The sequence below is a fragment of the Branchiostoma floridae genome, chromosome 17 (assembly GCF_000003815.2).
Source record: "Branchiostoma floridae strain S238N-H82 chromosome 17, Bfl_VNyyK, whole genome shotgun sequence".
NCBI lineage: Eukaryota > Metazoa > Chordata > Leptocardii > Amphioxiformes > Branchiostomatidae > Branchiostoma > Branchiostoma floridae.
The window spans coordinates 1,246,482-1,270,244 of NC_049995.1; the positions used below are offsets into that span (position 1 = coordinate 1,246,482).

Consider the following 23,763-nt stretch of genomic DNA (forward strand, 5'->3'; position numbering starts at 1 on the left):
AGGTACGCGAATCATCATCCCAAAGAGTCTCAGACAAAGAGTTGTAGATCTTGCACATGAAGGACACCAAGGCGTCAGGAAGACCAAAGAGAGGCTGAGGACAAAGGTCTGGTGGCCAAAGATGGAAGCTGACGCTGAGAAGAAATGCAAGAGTTGCCACGGATGTCAGGTGGTAGGAGAAAACATACCGCCGGAACCGATGGCAAGGGTAAAACCACCCACAGGACCATGGCAAGCCTGTGGAGCAGACTTACTCGGACCTTTACCGACTGGAGAAAACATACTTGTAGTAGTAGATTACTACAGCCGATACTTCGAAGTCGCGATTATGAAGTCAACGTCAAGCAGGAAAGTCATCGAACAGTTGGAGACGATATTCGCCAGGTTTGGGAATCCAAACACACTCCGGACAGACAACGGACCACAATTCATCAGTGCAGAGTTCAAAGAGTTCCTGCAAGAGCAAGGCATCGAACACCAACGTACGACACCGTTGTGGCCGCAGGCAAACGGAGAAGTCGAGAGACAGAACAGAACCTTGATGAAAGCCATTAGAATCGCGCGAGTGGAAGGTAAAGACTGGAAGAGCGAACTGAACAAGTTTCTGCAAGCATATCGCTCAACACCGCAAGTGACCACGGGGGAAACTCCATACAAACTCATGTTTGGTCGGGAGATGCGATCAAAACTACCAGAACTGCCGAAAGAACCAAACCTGTTGAACGAGGAAGTTCGAGATCGAGATTTCAGCAGGAAGATTGCTGGAAAAGAGTATGCAGACAAGAGGAGACGCGCCGTCGAGAACAACCTAGAACCAGGAGACTTGGTTCTCATCAGACAGGAGAAGAAGGACAAGATGTTCACGAACTATCAGTCCACACCCTGCCGAGTTATCCGAAAGGACGGAGGGGAAGTAACGTTTCGAAATGCAGAAGGAAACGTGATGAAACGGAACGCGTCATTCGTCAAGACGTACAACAAACCAGCACCGGTGGGAGACGAGACTACGTCAACACCACCAGTGACGGCAGAGACAACGATGACACCAGAATCATCAGTCAGCGAGACGACATCGGTCGCAGAGACAACGAGAGCAGAAGCGACGACTGCCAACCGCTATGTGACACGTTCAGGACGGATATCAAAGCCGCCTGAAAGACTGAACTTATAATGAACGGACTCTAAAGTCAAAACGAACGGACTCTAAGTACGGATCATGTTTGTAGATGACCCAAGAACGGAAACGGACTTTGAGAACTGTTCAGAGAGTAGAAAAGAGTTAGAAAATAGATGCATGATATTAAAGTAAATGCATGAAGTTTATTAAGTAGTTTGCATGAAGTTAGGAAAGCTTGCATGACATTTTGTAGTGAAAATTGATAACCAAAAGTTTAAGGAAAGGAGGGATGTAGTGATTTAGATTATATCAGTATTGGTTGTGACCTAGATAACCCCAGTATATCCGCACATGTGCCAACCAAGGCCAACATACCATATTAGGCAGAGATCCCAGAGATATGTAACCCAGAGTTAGTGTGTAGGAAACAGATTAAAATTTAGAGTGTAGGAGACGGACGTGTGCCGAGTGCTCTCTGTCTGCTGAGTCCTTAGTATATAGACTAGGACACCACACTACCTTTTTGGTAGGCATGTTGCCATTCTTGGACTTTCGGTTCGATTTTAGCCCTTGCTCTTTTCATTTCATTCTCATATTCAATTAAGGGTTAATGACCCTCTCCAGAGGTTAATGGTGTCTATATTCAAGTGTGAGGTTATTCGCCGATGATTGTCTGCTATATATAGAGGTATCTGCAAAGAATGACTCACAACTTCTTCAGAAAGATCTGAACACCCTGGAAGAATGGCAAAGGAAATGGCTTATGCAGTTCAATCCTGATAAGTGCTATATCATGCACATAACGAACAAACGCGCACCAAATGTGTCCCCTTATCAGTTTTGTGGTCAGACATTAGCAACCACGAAAAGCCACCCATACCTAGGTGTTACGTTAACAACTGGGCTGAAGTGGGGTGTCCATGTTAACAAAATAACAACCAAGGCTAAACATATACATTGGGAGTGATCAAACGTAACTTGTGGGCATGCCCAGCCAGGGTAAAATCACTTGTATACACGTCACTGGTAAGACCTAACCTTGAATATGCTGCAACAGTATGGGATCCGTATACAAAGAAAGACAAAGATAAACTTGAAAGGGTACAGAACCAAGCTGCCCGATTCTGTACAAACAACTACAACAGGGAAGCTAGTGTAACCAAAATGAAAACAGATCTACAGTGGACATCACTTGAAGACAGAAGGAAAGCGTCCAGACTTTGTATGATGTACAAAACGACCAATAAGCTGGTGGACGTACCGACTGATAAGTATCTAATACCAGCTCAAAAAAGAACAAGAAACAGCCATGACTTCAAGTACCAGAGTTTCCAAGCTAGGATTGATGTGTTCAAAAATTCGTATTTTCCCAGAAGTATCGTAGATTGGAATTTGTTATCACCAAGTACAGTAGTGGCGTCTTCTCTGGATAGTTTTAAAGAACGCTTGCAGTTAGATGTGCAAAAGTTAGGTGTGACGGATCGTTCAGTGTAATACAACCAGCTGCTGCCGCACCGCGTGCCTGCGAAGCTGGTGTGTTACGCCGAATGGCGGTTATACCGGCTATATAGATACAGATACAGATACAGATATAACGCCTGGGCCTTTGCTACAATCACCGAATAAAACCACCGGTGTGAGCGAAGCGAACGAGGTTGCTATCATACAAATAACACAAATGGTAGGTCATCGTTGTAGTTTTCTAAATTGAACTTTGACGACGAAAAATCGCTCAAAATAAGACATATACATGCATGTTTGCATGTTTCTTTAGATAAATGAGGAAGTATATCCTAAGAGTAATATTCATCCTTGCAATCAGAACGGTCGGATGATGATGATGATGATATTCCTTTACATCACCGTGTAGTGTCTCATTGCACTACATTTGGGTTTGATTTTGGACAGAATTGAGCCGGATGACAATCTTTTATTAAGTGCAATAGTTTACGGATCTACCTTTGGCTTCACTGTACAAAGCCTGCTGAAAAGGGATTGTTAGATAGCATTTAGAAGTTCATACCGGTTTGTTCTCATCAGAGTCCACTTTTAGGTGAACAACTCCCTTTTGTAGTGCCCGGTGTGGAAAAAAATGTTTTTATATTTGCCCCAAAAGCAGTTACTCAAGCCACTGAATATGGTTTTGGAAACGGTCAGACTTTTCAAACATGCCTTGTTTTTCGTCAGTGACACTGATGTTGTTTGAAACGTCTGACCGTTTCCAACATCATCCAGTTGCTTAAGTACCTGTTTTTTTGGCGTATCTTATTACTTGGATGTCTAATCTTCATCGACGTATTTTGATATTTGCCTGTAGAAATACCGATTTTAGGGCAGACTCAGGGGGTTGAGCAAGTATTTAGTAACTGAGTAATGAGCTGCAGTAAATAACTAAATTTTAGTTATTTACTGCAGCTCACAAAAGCCCGCGAAAACGGTGTGAGCCGGAACTACCATGCGGTCGTGCCTGCAGACGCAGACCAATGAGGAGCCGCCCTAAGTTTGATTGACTGATCTTACATGTGGTCTCAGCCGGCGGGAAAATCTGCTCAGACCTGTCTCAGTCAGCTCGTTCATGGTAAAGCCTTGGCCGGCTGTATGAATTACCGCCAAAAGATCTGATTGTGCTGGGCTGACTATGTGTCTTTACGTGTAATTTTCTGAGGTAGGCATAAAACCACTTTTCTTTAGCGAAAATAGATGAAAACTGCACCTAAAGCCAAACACCTATTGCAAGAATATTGAGGTTAAAAGTCTAAAAACCCTCTCTGTTCTGCTCCAGGCTTGCCGGATTATCTCAAAGAAGCCCTGCAGAAAGCAGCCGCAGAAGATGCCCCGGAGTACGTCCAGAACAAACGCTTCATCGGGGACATTGCCAAGATGGCTGGAGACCTTTTATGTAAGTTTTTGCCTTCGTCAAAAATGCAATGTTTTTCGCTAAAAAGTTTATCTGTGCAGATAGAAGTTATCATTAAACTAGTTTAGCTGTAATATCCATGGCCACCAAAAAAATGGACTCTCCCAGTCTTTGACTTTGTCAACAAATGAATAACAATCCACTGCTGTCGTGACACGCTTATGATTCACTGCCTACTGGGTCACGTGTTCTGTCTGTCACGACAGAGTCACGTGTTCTATCTGTCACGACAGCACGTGATTGTTCATTCCTTGACAAAGACTGGTGCTGTTCAGTCGAAAATTTGGATGAGTCCAATTTTATGTTGGATATTACAGTAAAACTAGTTCAATTAAGCAATGGTTTTGTTTTGGACATGATGATGTGCAATAGTATATCTCGAGAAGCTGTGAATGGATCTTTACAGAGAATAGCGGTTGACGATGCTCAAGTGTCAAAGTAGTTTATCTGACATTTTCACCCATTCAATTGCAAGTGACAATGATTATGAATGAAAGAACCGACATGATAAAACTATCAAAACAGAAATAGAAGATCGGATTCTTCATGCATCAGTGAAATTTTAGATGCTTTGTATACATAATATTGTTAAATATGATATGCATATACGGTTGACTACGGTTCAACTTTTTAATCATTCAAAATGCAAGCCTTTGATAGATTTTTACCCCTATTTAATCAGAGGTATTCTGCTGACTGCTGTTTGACAGATTTCTGACCGAAAAAAATCAAAACGCTTGAATAACTAGAGAATGCCTGTTTTGATACTTGATATACCCTAGGTAGGTCTTTACAAAACCTTACAAAAAACTTTCACTTACACCGTGCCACTGGACTTTACAACAAATTAGTGTAAAAGTTTTTACCTCTCTTTTAGCATCTGCCTCGAATTTCACCTTTTCCAATAGATTAGAACTCTTAACAAAATATAATGATCTAGGGATAAAAAAAATTATTGCACCGCATGTGATAGTTTGTAATAAACGAATGACTAAGACAGGTAAGACTGAATGCAGTTTACTTAATACTTTGTTTAATTATGATACATGTTCAGCGAAACCGAAGCCAGTCGACAACAAGCAACTGTCAGGTCAAATTAACCAGCTGGGTGGTATGAAGAACATGGGCCCAGACCTCATGTCAGACAGTGTGAAACAACAGCAAGAGATGACTGGAGAGGTTGAAAAAGAGGTGGCGGACAAAACTATACAAGGCTTATTTGGTAAGTAACAGTATAATGTAAGTAAGTAGCAGCACTATTTTTACCATTTTGTTAAGTCTAAAACTCAGCGATATTTGTGGATTGCTTGCCGGGAGATGTCGCCATAAATGTACTGTTGGGCTTTTAATCAACTCATTTACAATTTTCCTCCGCTTGATTTAGTTCCCTTCTTAATACATGTAGTTATTTGTCATGATTGTCGATTAACCATATTTGTCATGAAAGGATCCAAAGTTAAGCGAACCAAACTGCAAATTCTTTGTGTGATCATGCACACCCTATAGATAATTACATTTTGTCAAATTTACTGACAAACACATAGAAATATACATTTAATATTATGATTGATTATAACTATAATATTTTCACTGCTACAGCTGCCCCGGAAAAGAAAGCAGCACCACCAGCTGGTGGAGGCAAACCAGCAGCTCCTGCTGCGCCTAAAGGTGGTACCGGAGAAATGAAGGTATGATAATAAAAATATCTATATCTATATATCTCTATATTTTACTTGTTTGTACGCAACTTCCTATTTTCATCTTTTCACCTGAGTTTAACTAAGACTGGTACAAGTGGCGACGGGTACTTGCCTTGATGATAATATGATGCTTTAGTAAGGGTCAGAGTAACCGTGTACGTAGGTAAATGTCTTGATTTGAAAATAGGTAGAAAGCAAATGTATAATTAGATAAAATGTGAAAAAAAGATGGTACATGTAACTGAGCCGTATATTACATAGTACATACATCCGGTTTACACTGGAGAGGTACAATACATGGTAAAGTTTCTCCAGTATGATCTGTTATTCATGGCAGAACCATATACAAAATACATTTATTGTGCTTGTCGTATATGTATTATGCTAATGATTTTCTCTCGCTGTTTCCAGGCTGAGATAGATTTTATCGAACAGAAGGGCATGGTCCAGGACGACTTGTTTGCTCCACCAGGAATGAAAATGAAGGTGGACGTTGAAAAAAGTCCAAAGTAAGTAGACGTTTACATGATCATCTGACATCAGGTGGTGCCTATCTACCTCCCCAGAATGCATCAATACACATCCAACAATACACACCCCAGATGGCTTTCTGTGGCCCACAATCATATGGATTTCTAATGTTACCTTTCAAAATACAGCATCTAGTATAATATTATCAGCAAATCTTTATTTTCTTTAATTGTCAACAGACTCAAATGGTCCATGAGAATGTCGATTTTTGTTACTTTTGTACAACACTTAATAAATTGTGTGATAAACATTAATGCAAAGATTCATGTTAAAAATTGTGCCCAAACTTCACCAAACAGCAGTGTTTCTCTGATAATACTATTGATTGATGATATCATACCACTTGCGCATCAGAAAAACACAAATGCACCAAAAAGCACTCATGGGAAAGTAAAGAAAATGATATTTGATATATTGTTTTTGTAATAATTGTCGACAAATATCATTTTCTTTACTTTTCCATGAGTGCTTTTTAGTGCTTTTGTGTTTTTCTGATGCGCAAGTAGTATAGCATCATCAATTAATGCTGTTTTGAGAAAAACACTGCTATTTAGTGAAGTTTGGGAACAATTTTTGACCTGAATATTGCATCAATGTTTATCACACAATTTATAAAGTTGTAGGCAAGTAACAAAGATCAAGACGTTCTCATGGACTAATTGAGTCTGTTGACAATTCAAGAATTTAAAAATATACTGATAATATTATACTAGATGCTTATTTGAAAGGTAACATAAGAAATCCATATGATATGATTGTGGGCCACAGTAAGCCATCTGGGGTGTGAATTGTTGGATGTGTATTGATGCATTCTGGGAAGGTAGATAATCACCACTTGATCTAACATAATATCATATCTGCAAACATAGCTGTAGACAATATCGTATTTAGCATCTTACGCTTCCTGTTGGCAGAAAGCGTACCTTAGGGGAGCGACCAAAGCACAACACGGCTGGATTCCAGGCTACTGTAGCCTTTTGTTACATGTTTAACTGTCTTTAATAGCTTTTGTTAAAAAAGATTGAAACAAGGATCGGTAACGTCGATGAAGATTAGATATCCAGGTAAAAAGATTACGCAACTGGATAGAATTTTGGAAACCGTGAGAAGTTTCAGGTTACAACCACGCCTGTCCGGAATGAAATAACTATAGAAAGAATCAAAATGACAGTCTGACTATTAATTTTGAAAAAAAAATCCATATTCTGTTGCAGAAAGCAGAACGAAAAAGACGACATGTCCCCACCAAAGGCGTTTTCTTACCCCATGGGGATGGGGGGTACTCTGATGAACGGCTGTTTCGGGACTGGATACGTACCAGGAGATCCGTGCTACAAAGCGAAGAGGCCGCTCCCGCCATGTTTGGTGAGATGTATCACAGAATTTTACAATGCAGATGTACCTATTTCTTTTGGTTGCTGCAATTCTCAGCTTAGCTCATGATTATTACCAGTCTTAAACAGTATCTGCGTATCTGATACCAATATCTGTAAAATGATATGTCAATGAAGACGGCTGGCTAGACATAGGGTATTTACGTCTATTCAGACAAGAGGGTCTTTGAGGCTAGCGCCAACTTTCAAATTGCTTACGCCAGAGCCACACAAATTGAATGACTTGTCCTTGAATTTAGTTGACAACAATTAACAAAGTTTGGAAGCTTTCAGACGTTGTAGCATACATGAACCCACTAGTTAGTGAGGAAGATTCTGTTTATCACTAGGTTTGACCCAAAACTTTAACCCTATTCAGACTGGGCTTTTTGACGATCTATTACTGGGGCTTCTGAGGTCCACCTTTCTAAGTCCGGTTACTGTTAAACAACTTATTATATATAACTTTATTGCACAACAATTGTACGAGGTACAAAGTATGGCATCTACATAACTACAGTGCTATAACTTAACTGTTATATGACAACAACATTTTCAGAGAATTAAGGAAAAAATATCAAATAATGTCTGTTACGATTTGTGTTGCCAAAATCAGCATCAGTGACGTTTAAATGGTGGGTAGCGCCATTTTATGTATAGCACCTTGGGTGTTAAAAAAGCCTGTCAACAAACGGTTAACAAACGTTATAGGACATTAAATTGGCGCGGGCGACAAAAGCCCCCCCCCCCCCTCTGAACAGGGTTAGAATTCAGTACAACTAAGGTGTTGACATATTTTAGGCAAAGCTTTTTGATGTGGATGTTAATGAGTTAGCTCTTATAGTTTGGCTTAAGTCCAAAAACATCTGTGGATATTCAGATTGAAAGAGTGACCCTGGCTGTGTTCTAGCGCTTTTAATCTTCTTTAATGGGATTCCTGCTCTCTCCTGTGTTTGTTACAGGAAACATTCTCACTTCTAATTCAGTCAATAACACCTATATATCATGGTAACTTTCCAATGTCGGTGTGGCCAAAACCTGCTTTCAATAACTCTTGCTCATTGTCACTGGATAAAGGAGAAGGGGGTAGCCTGAACGCCTGACCGTTTCTGAAACCATATTAAGTTACGACTGTTAACACGTTTACTAGATGTAAGAAGGTATGACCAACATTACCTTATTGTTTTCCAGAACTTGATGGAGGGATGTTACTACATCGGGGTGGGCTTCGATGGTCGTGGAGAGTACAGCAGTGTATCCAGGAGGAAAACAGTCATTCAGCGGAAATGTTCATTGAAGAAGAAGTAAGTTTAGCTGCAAGTTTGATAAACTAAATTGTATCAAATTTAAATAAAAACTAAGTTTAGTTAGTTATCACTTATATTTAAAGTATAACCCATACACCACAAGCCTGTGAGTTATTACGCCTTTATTCTGGAATCCCCTCTTGCTCCTCCATAGGTTTAGCTGTGGTATTTATTGCAAACATGACTTTTGACCGTTTGAGAACTTAAGTATTTGAGGCCATTGTGTAAACAAAGTTTGATGACAGTGAACAATACCTTAAAAACGGCACGGGCACGCTTTGAACACACACCCAAATGACTTGTTCTATTTGTTTAGCAAACACAGGTGAATTAGAATATTTTGACCGACTAAACGAGCCCTATTAAATTTATAACCATATCTGAAATATTCAAAACCACTACCTACGGAATATGACTAGTACATATACCCATCACGTTATGAAACACTTTATTTTTTATGTCGCGCTATTGCTGGATAGTATGACTTCGTATAAAAAAGATACATTTTTTGCATAATTCAATAATGGTATAATTCAGTTGATCAACAGGGAAATGAAGGGGTTTGTCCAAGAACCTTTTCGTCCCGAGTAAGAATCTATCGCATAACTGATCTTGTGCCCTAGGGAAATGCACTTAAAATGTGACTTTTCTGACTAAACTTGGGTTAACACGAGAACCTGGCGTCGTTCATTGATGCCCCTCAGATAGGATGTTAATTGTTATTTCCGTGTGTGATGAGAACCACACTTCAAACATGTGAAGGAAGCAAAGACACGATTGGGAAAATGTAGGGGTCCTTACCGTTGTGAATGGATCAAAAACCACTCCGGCCTAAATTGGTTAGGTAATCTCCCAAACAGCCTTTGTAACACCGTCTTCTCCTTTTGGGTCAGTACTCAGTCTTCATTCTTAGAGCGCAAGTTTGTTTGTATCAATCATGATGTTTCTGACTCGAATAAATTACATAATGTTATGCCTTGTAACGTGGGAACCATTAAGTAAATATAAAAACAAAAGGAAAGGAAAGGCGGTAACTTAGCATTTGATACGAAGTTTTTGAACGCGTACAGTCTTACTTATTGGAAGTCATTCAGTAAATTTGATTTGGGACTGGGTAATGTTGTAGGGGTTCATTTAAGAGAAGAGGTAACTCTGAGTTAGTCCGTTGGTGCTTAACGTAGAGATGGAACGGTCTGTGATAGCATGCGACAACAAAGATGTTGGACATGGACAAAAATATGCTGTATTTCTTGCAAACCGTGAGTTTCTTTCTAATTTGTGAAAGCGAAAAACAGAAATAAAAATTATTATTTGGGAAGAATACGATATAGGAATGTATAGTTTAGTCAGTTTGCCAGGTTATCTTTATGTTTTGCTCCCTTTTTTTAAGCAGAAATATACATGTTGTTGTCATTTGAAGACTATAGCTTATGAACGAAAATAAACCTTATGCACTTGACCACAGGTATCACGGGCAGGAGGTACCCGACCAGATGAACGTTCACGGCGTCTATGATTCAGACGTCAGCTCCAGAGTTTTTGAAGGGAGAGAGTCTTTTCGCCAATTCCTCCAGCAGAAAGCCGGCGTCTCTTTTTCAGGATGGGGCTTCCAGGTGATACACCTTCTTTCCAAAATATTATTGATAAACTAAACTTGACCTAACCAACACCAAAATTGATTGGGACTTACCCGAAATTTGCAGCCGACTCCGTCAGCCTTCTTCACGGATTGGACCCGTCTACTTTAGCTTCCGGGCGTGACGTCAGCTAGACGCGACTGCAGCAGAGGGTCGTAAATGCAAGATAAGCTGTGTCGCCCCCCGTCTGCAGTCTTGTGTCTCTGTGGAAACTACAGTAGACGGGTCTATTCTGTGAAAACGGCTGTCCAAATCAATTTGGTGTTGGTTAGGTAAAGTTTAGTTCATCCATAATGTCATTTACCAACACGGATAAACTTTCATGCCAAGATCTCAAGCTGTTGATTAGATAATGCTGCCAATTCTTTGAATACCCATTCTTTTGGATACACACTGAATATTTGTTTTTATACACTACTTTACTATTAGCATAAGATATCATATCATAAGCTTAAGAAATGCAAAGTGTAATCTAACTGTTGTCACCTTAAAGATTTATTTCTACTATCCAGGGTCCATGTAATGTTTTATTATCGGTTTCCTTTCCAGGGTTCTGTGAACTCAGCATGGGGTGGATCCTCAAAGTCTGAGAAACAGATGTTCATGTCACTTATTGAGGCTGATATTATCAGGTATGAAGTGTTCTAACTTCCTTTTAATGAGTTGCATTTTGGTGTCGTTTGTTTTGGAGATTGTATGTCGGATCACCTCAGTCGCGGCCAAAATAACAGCAAAATGATACTGAATAGAATACAAGGTGCGGTCGCTCAACAACCTCCCAAATTCTGGCATTCCGGAAATTGATAGAGGGTGTACTAAGCAAAAACCTGCAGACAATTGTCATTTTCATAGACCTCAGTAAGGCCTTTGACAGTATACACAGAGGTAAAATGATGAGCATCGTCAAGGCCTACGGAATCCCCTTGAAGCTTGTTCAAGTCATCGATAAAGTTTATAAAGACACTCGTGCGAAAATTTTGACCCCTGATGGTGAAACCTGCACCCTACCTTTTTGTAACTGTTCTTGACTACATCATGCGACAGACGCTCGGAGACAGAGAGACTGACCTAGGCTTTTAGCTAGAAAGTAGGAAAAGTAGTCGCTACCCTCCTGTAGTAATAAATGACTTAGATTTTTCCGATGACATCTCGCTACTGGCAGAGAATCTCCTCCAAGCACAAGAAGTACTTCTGCGTCTAGAAAATGAAGCCACAAAGGTGGGGCTGCACTTAAACGCGAATAAACCCAAATTCATGGCATAAAACCTGATCAAAACTAGGAGTAGTGACTTTTTGTGGAATTTAGTGGAGGAGGTGAAGAACTTGAAATGTACAGGTTCAAACATCGAAAGCTTTGGAAAGGACCTGTAAGTTAGGACAGCCTTGGCATGGAGCAGTTGTCACAACCTAAGAAAAGTTTAGAACCCCCAGCTATCGCAGAAAATCAAATTTAAACTTTTCATCGCCACAGTGGAGTCCATACTTCTGCACATACATACATACATAATTCATCCGGTTTTACACCGGTGAGGCACAGTCCAAAGCACAAGTTTTCCAGAATGATCTGTCCTTCATGGCAGACACTAAACTTGACCCTGACAGTCCGAGAGCGAAACATGGGCGCTCACAAAATCCTATATTAAAAGTCTGAACGTTTGCCAGACACGGATTCTTCGCATGTGTTTTAATGTCTCCTGGGTGCAGAAACTTTCCAACGAACAGTTGTACCAAGACCTGCCGCCCATTTAGAAATAAATAAAGGCAATGACACAGCAACTAGCCGCCTACTGCGTCAGACACACCGACATCATTGCATCCAAACTAGTTCTATGTGAGCCCACAAAAGGGAGAAAAAGCAACTACATCGACAATCTCAGAGCCGACACTAACCTATCCGAAGTGAGGAAAATCCCGTCCTTGATGAAAGATAGGGTGGAGTGGAGACAACTTTCAAACTTGGGTCGTGAAGTAACAAGTATCATTTATATATATATATATATGATATGTATGATCTATCATATATAATATAATCATGTATATATATATATATTATGGTGGAATGAATATTCTTTCACGTTACCTTTTAATTAATTATCTTAACCTTTAGGTATGAAATATTCCTGGATGAGGTAAAACCGACTGATCTGACCCTGTCTTTCCTACGGGATTTCTTGTCCCTTCCCAAGAACTTCATAATAGGAAAAGCTAAGCTACGTAAGTATATGGCTTATTTTTCATCGCACTATATAACACTTTGTTGATATGTTATATTAAAATTGGTGCTCTTTATTGAAATAGTTGAACTGTTATTTCCAATACCAAAGTTGGACTCACCCAAATTTTCGACTGCACAGCATCAGTCTTTGTCAAGTCTTTGGTGCCCTTTTGTTCATACTGATTTGTACATGAAAATTTAATTGAATCATTAAAATCGTTTGCCTATTGCAGAGGAATTCATCATCCGCTACGGAACCCATTACATCAAGTCAGCAAAATTTGGCGGTTCATTCCAGCTGTATAAGACTCAGGAAGCGACTAAGAGCGAAAGTTTGGAATCTTTCTCTGTCTCAGCCCAGGCGTCTTACAGCGGCATGTTTAGTGCGGGAGCTCACTACGGGAGGAAGGAAGAAAGTGGGAGCGCGTAAGGCAACTTTAAATTTATTAAAGATTTTGCTCTTATGCGTTTTGAAAATTGCTATTGCGTTAGAGTTATACACAATAGAAAATATTGCAAGCTTTATGGGGTGTGTTAAGAATATAGTTGTTATTTAAATAAGCCTTGATATACTTTTAGTTAGCAATAACCTCAGCAGACTATTGCCAGAGACATACTTGATGTAGAAATGACCCCAAATATTTACAATTATGTTGACATTTCTTTATGTTAAAGCTCGTCGCAGAAGTCTTCCAGCACCCATCTTGTGATTGAAGGAGGTGACCAAAAAGTCGCGGGAATCGTCGCAGACTTCTACACAACCAGCTTCAAGGACACCTTCACCGAATGGCTGAAGTCTGTTCCGTCCTACCCAAAACCTATCGAGATGTTCATGGGCACCTTGTCAGAGCTGCTGAACTTGAACTTCAAACTTCTCTTCCCCTTTGACGTGAGTGATGCTGCAGATGGCTGCTTCAGTAAAAAGTGAGTAGACATATCGGTAACTCATAATATTTGTACACCTTACTAGATACTAGTATACTTTTTCATTATCAGAATTTTTACACTGTTTACTGTTCTGAACATCGCAATTTATTCATCTATTCAATAATGTTAAGAGCAGTAAATGACCCTTTATTTATTCATTTTTAAATTTCGTACATCATTTACATATCATATTGATGGTGTGTAAAGGAGGTGAGGGGATGGGTAGATGATCTACGCAAACCTGACCTAGTCTCGTGTTCTCTCGCGAGATTGAGACTAGGTCATTCTCCGTGATCAAGATGTGCTTTCAGTACCATTTGTGCTTTTGGAATGACCATTATTGATGGTTATTTCATATCCACAGCTTGTTGACAGAGGAAGGGACAGGACGGAAGTACTATAACGTACCGGTTCTCGTGGAGGAAGGAAATGAGACAATAACAGAGAATGAGAAACGGTATTTTTACTTAGTAACATATGTAAAGTGAAAAAAACAAGCAGTCGTTGACGAATAAGGTTTAGACTGGAATGAAGGTTGACTAAATTTGAATTTTATAAAAGTCTGAAAATTTTAAGATTATACTTAATGTTCAGTGAAGGTGATACTTCATAGAAAGAGTGTGTTTTGTATATTGTTCTACAAGGAATTGTATAGATGTTATTCATTCAGAATACATGTCGGTTTTCAGGTAAAATCATGTGAAAAGATGCAGTCTCTTGCACCTTAACTAGACTTGCTTTTTGCATTTTAATGTTTAGGTACTGTGACGATACATCAGTCGAAGAGTTTCAGCTCAGTATGGACAAGAAGCGACTCGCACTGGAAAGGGCAATTGCTGTTTACATGGAGGAGGTATGGACAATGTCTTGGAACATGTGCTTTCATATATGAGACAATGCTATATTGACATAATGATCTTGATTAAGTATTAGCTTTCATGATATTAACTAGATTGTTACATTAGATTAGATCAGTTGTTAGATATTTGCAATAGTATATAGTTCAACTCCCATGTATATTCAGATTGCCTTACATTGTACCTGTTACAATTGTCGTGCAATAAAGTTCTACTCTTAGGTTCTACTATATGATATCAACCTAAGGTGTCTTCTGGCATATTATTAGATGGTCAAGTGAACAAGACGAGAATAGAGTAGTTTCATTTTTCTGGTTGGAGTTACCTTTACTCACTTGGATTTTTCCTTTTCTTTCCCTCAAAGAAGAACAATATTGTATGTAATGATTACTTAAGCCATGTGCTGCTTTAGAGGAAAATTACATTTCAGACACAAACGGTTATTAAGAAAATCGTATTGCATTTTGTTTTATATTTTTACTACCTTTACAGGGTCCAATCCCCACGACAGACTTTCATCTGAAGGGTGGGAAACCCGGATGTCAGACTGACCTCCTTATGGTGAAGGGAGGAGACGCTGGAGTTTCACACCCATCATGGCTTGAACTGATCAACGGAGACACATATAAGGTTTGGCAAAAAAGCAGAACGATTAGACCTCACGGTAATGTAACGATAATAGTTACATACTAGGTTTGATACCTCCACGAAATAGTAATGGAGGATATATTTTCAGTAGCGTTTATTTGTTTGCTTACAAGATCATGAACAGCTTAATGATTGAATGGTCTTATTATAGGGTGACACAAAAAAAGGAAAAGTTTTAGGTTACGGAGCCCCCTAGCGTCTCCCCTTGGTAATGTATAGGAAATTCCGTGTTCTTGATCTGATATGTCGTGTTCTTGACATGCTATGGTCACAATTGTTATATTTAGATAGCTTTTTCTCATGACAAAAGTGTCGTACGTTTGGGCCTGCTAGCGACTAGTATGGTATTGGGATTACAGGATGATTGTAGAAAAATACCTGAAGAAGATAACTCAAGAAAGAAATGACGGATGTTTATGATTAATCGCATGTAAGTAGCAAAGACAAAGATGTAAAAGAATGTCATGCAAATGAAGCAAGTGGCAAATGGCATGCAAAATAGAATGACATGTCCATAATTCAGCGCGTAATTCTATCGTAGTATTTTGTTTGAAATTTTTTTCTTGTCCCGAACCCAATACGGTCTGGATATTTGGGTGGCAGGTAACTTATCACGACAGACAATATATGGTGGGCAAGTTTGAGTTCCTTAACATTTACTTTTTTAACTGCAGGGATTTTTTGACGGATTTTAATTTAGGCATGCGGGTACCTTAGACATAGTTGTTCACAAGGATTTGCAAGCTATGCATATGATCATGAGGACTTTATTTCCATATTAATATTCAACTTGTATAACGCCATTGTTTTCTTGACCTAAATATATGCATCACATGTAATTCATAACATGTGAAAAAAACAGATACCAAACATGCAAATTGAGACATTTTGGCGTAATCAATACAAAATGGCAACACCGCTGAATGATTAATGATAGGAACTTCATACTTGTGACGTCTGTAAGCTGATGGTGAGTATCATCATGCATAATTCATGAAAATTTGTACGTCTTTTGCATTAAAATTATTTCCTGGAGGTATTAAGTCGCCGAATGTTAGTCATTTCAACCCTTTATGTTTTCCTACCTTGTTGGAGTATCCAATGTTGAATGTTCAAAACAATCAAGCTTTTTAGGCTCTAGAATGACATCACGAGTATAATGTACATAAAATCAAGTGCTTTGTGACTAATTAGTTATCAGAATTTGACATTCATAATTTTTACCTCCCATGAATTGCAGATTTTCTTCGACCTTCAGCGCGATGTTGGTAGAGATATAAGGAAGGACACTGAAGCCTATGTCGTTTACTCGGAGGGCAGGTATTATTCTAACCATTAAAGACTACAGCTGCTTTGATTCATTATTCCTGTTGAACAATGTCGGGGATGTTTTGCCCATGTGGTAACACTTATGTGCGACAAATACTAAAGCTATACTACGTAGAATTTTGACAATAAGAAAGTAAATTTTCCTGCCATTTCACAACTTCAGTGCATCATACAAACATGTCTACAAACTGTGATCTTCCTACATGGGACTCAATGCTTCCTAGAGAACATGCCCACATCTGGCTTATTGCTATCTTGTGCGCCTGACTGGACAGTGGGGTGTCTGATGACAGTTTCGTCATAGTTTTTGTTAAACGTAATCTTTGTAAGATTTCTTGCAGTTTTGACCCTACAAGATAGACTAATTGCATGATTATGTCCTATTCTGAAGCGTAAAAAAAGTGTTTTCAAAGACGAAGATTTCCCCTGTAGCCAACTTAGAGTTTGATAAACTCATTACCCCCACCCCTTAGCGTGCCTACTGGAGGCCTGAAGTTGTTGTTTACAGCCAGGAGGGTCTAGTTGTCGGGGTTAATAAAAATTACGTAATATACCTTTAATTGGAGCTCTTGGTATATGATCTCTTGACGCACATTGTCACGTTTTACGTAGGTGGAATTGCCATCATCCCGGGAAAACCTTTCACGCATACAACAGCTGGGACAACGGCGGGAGCGGCGACACTAAGAACAAGAAGGTGACTTTTTTTTGTACCTTTGTTTCATAGTCTTTCCCTTGTTGCTATTTTCTCTATGAGAATGGAGATATATTTCGGTTTTTTATGTGTGATTTATGATATGTATTTGTACATACTGCAGTGTAAATTATGCAGATGGGAACTTAATTCTTTCAGATAATCTAATTCATTGCATCATATGTTTGTTACACACACCTGTGTAGCATATGTAACAAGATGAATTATACGTAATGCAAACAAAAATATGATATTCTTATTTCAAAATCAAAAGAAAAGAAAGAAATCCCCGGAAAGAAATCGAAACCATACTCATGACAGTATGGTGGAGTGAAATAACAACATGCAAACAGTAACATACAAAAACCTTGCAAACAAATATGTAATGTTCTTATTGACAAGTTGTACACTCCAGTAGATAAAACGAAATCATACACAAATTGGCAGAGACAATGTCGAGAGAGTCTAAACTTCTGCCGTTATTTCTACAAAGGGAACTAAGTTACAGTGCTTTCAATATTGGATGATTCATCATTACCATACTACAAACAACTGGCTACGAAAAACAAATCTAGTAGAAACTGTGATAATGAAAAACATACAATTGAACATTTTCTTCTGTATTGTAAAGATGAAAAAACATCTTGGAAGCACTACAGCTACTGTATCTGATGAAAACGCTGTACCAAACAGAACCTGGTGTTAAATGAAAATATGATCACCTCACCTCACCTATCCCATGACCTCTGTGTGGGTCGTTGGGGCACTATGACTCCATCCTCTATTCTTCTCCACCTGTCCCTATATGATGATGTAAAATATGAAATAAGAAAATAATAAAACATGATCATGTACTGTAAAATTAAGGTTCCCACCATACATACACATTGTATTCTTATTGCTAAATACTCTATCTATCTAATAGTATGCTTTGTAAAATAGCAATACTTGAAATACTTTAATATGTTTGTAATCCTGTAGATGCTGCCAGAAATCAATGTATTTATTTATAATTATGCATTTATTATATTCTATGTACAATGTTATGTGAACGTGAATGGACAATGATTTTTTGTAAAGAATAATACATGCTAGAGATTGTTTTTTTACAGGTATCCTGCTTTGGTTTTGTGATGACGTACCATGAATCGACTGGAAAGTTAATTGCCACAGTAGACGATGTGAAAGTTTCCCTTAAGGTACTGACTGATAAAACATTTTTTTTTGTAAGTTTATCTCGTTTTCCTTGGCAGTTAATTGTAATGTGTTGTTGAATTCACCTTGAAACGTTTTGCAAAGAATATTGTGATGATCTTTTATATTCTATTACAGATTTTTAAATACCTCGATCGGTCCAATCCCAACATAGTGAACTCAGTTGTGGGCAGAGTTGAGTACGTCAGTCCACTAGAACATTCACAGAGCAACAGGTAAAATGCTTTTATGTAATACATTTCAACACACTAGTACGCGGGTAGAAACTTTAACCCTATTCTGAGTGGGGGGGGGGGGTTGCCCGCGTCAACTTTGATTTTTGCATAACGCCAGAACGGCTTACGTTGAGTTTCCCTAAAATATAGTTACCTCCATGAAAAAAGATGGAGGTATAGTTTTGGGTTTGTCGATTTTGGGCCCCTTGGTGTGTGACCTTGGTACTGCAGCAGAACTTTGTTTATTTGTATCTTTGCACATGGCATGGATTTTTTTGGCAGATAGCTCGTGATATAAGGAAAAGGTGATGTATGCTGTAGCAGCTTGCTCTGGAACTGAAGGGGCATTTTTGTCAAAATCTTCCAACGAGCATAACGAAACATGGGAACAATGGATTTCCATGATATTTAGCACGCAAGTATCCTTAGCAGAAATTGTACATAATGCAGTGCAAATTTGACTTAATTTGCATCTTTAATTAGGAAAATGTACATTTATAGTGTTTTCAATCATAGGACTTAAATGCATGTAACATACATAATCTGTGGCAGACAGAAGATTAGCAGATTCTGATTATGCAAATAAGTTTCTAATTTGCATGATTAATGTGAAAATGTCAAAATCTATCCAAGTACATGTATTACAAGATTGGATTGTCAATATTGTGACGTATGTAAGTTATCTAAAGGTGTACATATCTAAGCATAAATTTTGCAGATGTAAAAGTAATTCATACAATAAAAAATATTTCATGGAGTCTCCGAAATCTTGTTGGCAATATAGTTTCACAAAGTTTGAAAATTTTCAGGTTTTCATGTTGGCAACCGTCTGTTGACAGGCATTTTTGACGAAATTCTCTGATTTCCGTTCTAATAATGTATTTTTCTTGCTTTTTACCTCCATGAAGTGTAATGGAGGTTATATGTCATTAGCGTTTTCTGTAAGTGTATGTCTGTGTGTGAACAAGATCTCTCAAGAACGCCGGTATGGATTTTTTTTATACTTGGTGTGTTAGTGGGGTGTGATGAAAGCTGGAAATGATATTTTGCACCCCCCAAGCGGCTTCCCTTGGCACTGCAGCGTAACTTTCGGTTTTGCTATCTCGTGTTCTGAACACGCTATGGTCACGATTTGTAGGTGTTAGATGCTATGCTCTTGTGCTCTGGAAGAAGGAAAAAACGTTTGGCCTCCCTAGCGGCTAGTTTGAAGATAGCAGGGGCACTTTTGTCAAAAAACTATGAAGAGGAGAACTCAAGGAGGAGAACGGATTTTCATGATTTTTGATAATATTATGTAGGTACCTTAGACATCGCTGTACAAGATGAATAACTTAATATGCAAAATATGATTACATTTGCATAATGAATGAGAGTATTCCATTATAGCAGTTTTTTCAATGTTTTTCTTGTCCCGGACATACTACGTCTTGACATTTAGGTGGTAGATAGCTTTTAGCGTCATAACAAAGTGGGGCAAGTTTCAGTCCCCTAACATTTCACTGCGGAACTGCAGGGACGTTTTTGTAAAGAGACGAAAAAGAGGATCATTGCAGAAAGGAACGACAAATTACCATTATCTTGGGCATGCGGATAGCTTAGACAAAAATTTTCATAATAATATACATGTTATGCAAATGAGAGCTTTATTTGCATGATCAATGAGGAAATTATATTTTTTTGACCTTTGGTTTATTCATGAAAGCTCAAATCGGCCTGCAGGCCGCTTTCTATTAAGATCACGATGGAAGAGGCAAGGGTCAGACAAAGTACATAACAGAGATACAGTTATAAATCTATATACACAATTTACATAGTTACATACAAAACACATGGTAGAAACTGCTACCTGATTCAAAACCGTTTATTTTGGCCGTTCCCGAGTCTCTTCAAAGAAGCCAGAGTTGTGGCTGTGCGTATGTCCGATGGTAGACTGTTCCAGATGTTCAGAATGTTTCTGGCTGGGGTTTTGACACAGCAAGTTGATTGCTTGTGTTGGTTGTTTTGTATAGTCCCATTGTTTTCAATAACTCGACTTAAATAAATAAACACACCCAACTCCGCCTCAGGTTGACTAAAATAAGCCCCCCAGTCTGAATAGATGTTGCTGATATGCAATTACTTATTTAAAAAGTTGAACATGGAACAATTTAGATCAGAAAGACATAGGCGATAAGAATTTCAACGAAATTAAGTTGAATATTTCTATCCTTTTTTTGGACGAAGCGGGGCTTTAGCGAATATCCTTGAAGCACCCTGCGAGGTGAAGTGGTCCAACTCCTACCAGATCAAACCTGCAGAGGAGGGCGGGAAGTGTCTTTACTTTGTTGCGGCGTCTAAAGGCGACATTTTTGTTGTCTTTTCCGCCATCCCGAGGGACAAGACCACCTGGTACCATCTCCAGATCAGTTTCCAAGGTGTCGCGCTGTACAAGGTAACAATAATAAATAAAATAATTAATAAAATAATGACCCATTTTGGTAATGTTATCATCACCATGTGTAATGTTATGTCCTCACTCACTCACTCTCACTCACGGCCCGTAACGTCAGTGGTCGTAGGGGCTCCCCGGCATCCAGTAGCAGTGATCCGTGCCCATCTTGCTCTGTCCTCTGCCCCTCTGATGAGCTGTTAGGCCAGTCCATGTCTTGATATTGTCCAGCCACGTCTTCCTTGGCCTACCTCGTTTCTTCCCTCCTGCTACTGTGCCTTGTAGTATGGTTTTCGGAAGGGAGTTGTGTCGACAGATGTGGACGAACCATGTTATGTACAAGTTTCTTAAACTTAATCATATTTCACAGGGATTGAAACTGATTAAGTACGAGGGAGCGAAAAGCGCTAGAAGTCTAGGAGACTCCAAACTGTTTCAGCCATACTTCATTTGCATTGAAGAAGACATGGACAAACAACAAACCTACATCAGATACGGCATCGGCTCAGATAATTCGGTAAGTAAAACAATTAGGTATCTAAAACGTTTGTCATTTTAAACAAACTATAGCGTCATGAATTGCATAACTGCTCCCTACTGTATAAGATTGTACAACAGTATTATGTCTAATGTTTCCTTCGGCAGGAAAAGGGCTTGATCTACATGGTCTACACTGATGAGAGTAAACCAATAGGTATCCGATTCTACTCATTTGGTAGCGGGGAAAATGACGTAGAGATCATGGACGCGAGGATCATTGAAGGAAGCGCCACAGGAGAGATGGAATGTACAGGAGGAACTGTCATGGTGGATGGCAGATGTGTGGAAGACTGTCACCCAGAATGTAACGGTGAGACTTTCTATGACTGGAGTAAGTCACCTTCGAAATGTCTTGAATATATTCCATAAAAATCTTATTAAGTATTCCATTTGCTAAAACTCTATCTTGCAATACAGGATGTATTCCGAAGTCTCCGGGATCAAAGCTGGACACCGAATGCCGTCTGTGTCAGCACTTTTCTATTCAGCAGGATGATGGAACTACCAAATGCGTGGGGGAATGCCCGGAAGGAAAGAAAGCGGCTCCAAATGGCGCTACGTGCATATGTGAGGACCTTTCCATCCTAGACGACAATGACAAAATCCAATGCGTCACAGCGTGCCCAGACACCCATGAAGTGGGCGACAATGGCGTGACCTGCGAACGTAAGTGGCAACTCGATTCTCCTGTAAAGCTAAGGGCACAACCCGCCGTACGTGCAATTTGTCCGTAAGTTTTTTTGGAAGGCCACATCAAGTATTTCTGAAAACGTGGGGAAGGAATGGCAAGATCAGGGAGCGAGCACTTCAACACGGTAACACAAAGTTTTGCCTGCACGAAAAGTTCTAAGGGGTGTCTGCGTGCTACAAAATCCGTCGGATTCGCTACGAGTTCATGCGGAGTCGGTACTTACCACTTGAATTACCAAGATTTCCCAGGTTTGGCACGTATTTGCACCTACGGCGGGTTGTGCGTTCATAAAGTTCATAAAGCGAACTAGATGCAAAATTGCAAATACAAGGTAAATTTGCACACACAAGGTTGGCCATAGTGTGATTGTAGCTGTGCTATTTAATTGTTTTCTTTCTAGCTAGGACAGTCATAAACAAGTGGAGGCACGACGATCGTTGTGGTCCAAGTTACACGACACCGACAGCCAACCCTGGACAGTGTGACCCAGAAAGTTCCAAGCCCTGCTGTTCCCCATCGGGATACTGTGGGGATTCCGCCGCTCACTGCACCTGCCCAGGCTGTATTGACTATCGTAAGTGTTCCTTAAAAGCCCAGTATTTCTTTCTCTCAATCTTTTTGTTCATTAATAGCTTATACACTAAAATGGTAAGATTACTTCCCCATAAATAGGCCTCCCTAGCCTTTGGTCACATTTCCAAACCGGGATGTTTTGAGAAACAAAAGAATAACAGGTATACCTGGAAATGTGCACAAACCAATTTGACATTATGTGCATTTTGATGTCTTGTATATCATTCTTTTTGCTCCCGAAAACTGCCTGGACGGGCCCCGGTTGTGGAACTGTGACCTAAGCCTTAGGTTAATCTAGCATTATGTACACATGTTCTCCATTGTAATCCCCCTTATATTTATTAATATTATAATTTTATCTTATTCCTTTAATTCTTTGCATACCAGGGCCAAAGTGGAGGGAAGACTGGAAATGTGGCCCAGGCAACGCTGCACTAGGAGCGAATCCCGCCCAGTGTGACCCAACATCAGGCACGCCCTGCTGTTCCCCCGACGGATGGTGTGGGGCTAGCAACGATCACTGCCAGTGCTCAAGCTGTTGGGACTACCGTACGTGTTACTCCCAAAGCCACGTCTCCCTCAATATCGCATATTATAGCAACATCGAACTAACTATATACATTGCAGAGTCCTAACGTTAGTACGCTGTGTCATGCTTTACCTACACATCCTGCCCGTCCCATTCGCCCCTCCATGGCACGTCCTTTCCTTCTATTCAAAAATGGTTTCATCTCATTTATAAGTCAAATTATTGTTACCGTAATCGACAATACGTAGACGTCACATGTCCCACTTTACATTAGATCATTCTTACCCTATAAACCTGCCATGTAACCGATCTTGTGCCTT

At 39.5% G+C, this 23,763-nt stretch overlaps 1 protein-coding gene across 1 annotated transcript in view; it reads left to right on the forward strand.

Annotated features, from left to right (window-relative positions):
• LOC118404937 overlaps positions 1–23,763 on the forward strand; it is a 43,673-nt gene that overhangs the window by 13,526 nt on the left and 6,384 nt on the right. The window contains exons 3-26 of the mRNA XM_035804321.1: positions 3,900–4,016; positions 5,089–5,256; positions 5,634–5,722; positions 6,146–6,243; positions 7,480–7,630; positions 8,830–8,942; positions 10,411–10,558; positions 11,132–11,214; positions 12,690–12,796; positions 13,031–13,223; positions 13,473–13,721; positions 14,089–14,181; positions 14,484–14,577; positions 15,074–15,211; positions 16,470–16,549; positions 17,171–17,255; positions 18,365–18,451; positions 18,585–18,682; positions 20,906–21,113; positions 21,481–21,627; positions 21,756–21,960; positions 22,068–22,316; positions 22,742–22,915; positions 23,302–23,463. Of these exons, the coding sequence (XP_035660214.1) occupies positions 3,900–4,016; positions 5,089–5,256; positions 5,634–5,722; positions 6,146–6,243; positions 7,480–7,630; positions 8,830–8,942; positions 10,411–10,558; positions 11,132–11,214; positions 12,690–12,796; positions 13,031–13,223; positions 13,473–13,721; positions 14,089–14,181; positions 14,484–14,577; positions 15,074–15,211; positions 16,470–16,549; positions 17,171–17,255; positions 18,365–18,451; positions 18,585–18,682; positions 20,906–21,113; positions 21,481–21,627; positions 21,756–21,960; positions 22,068–22,316; positions 22,742–22,915; positions 23,302–23,463 (3,336 nt within the window). The remainder of the gene's footprint in view (positions 1–3,899; positions 4,017–5,088; positions 5,257–5,633; positions 5,723–6,145; positions 6,244–7,479; positions 7,631–8,829; positions 8,943–10,410; positions 10,559–11,131; positions 11,215–12,689; positions 12,797–13,030; positions 13,224–13,472; positions 13,722–14,088; positions 14,182–14,483; positions 14,578–15,073; positions 15,212–16,469; positions 16,550–17,170; positions 17,256–18,364; positions 18,452–18,584; positions 18,683–20,905; positions 21,114–21,480; positions 21,628–21,755; positions 21,961–22,067; positions 22,317–22,741; positions 22,916–23,301; positions 23,464–23,763) is intronic.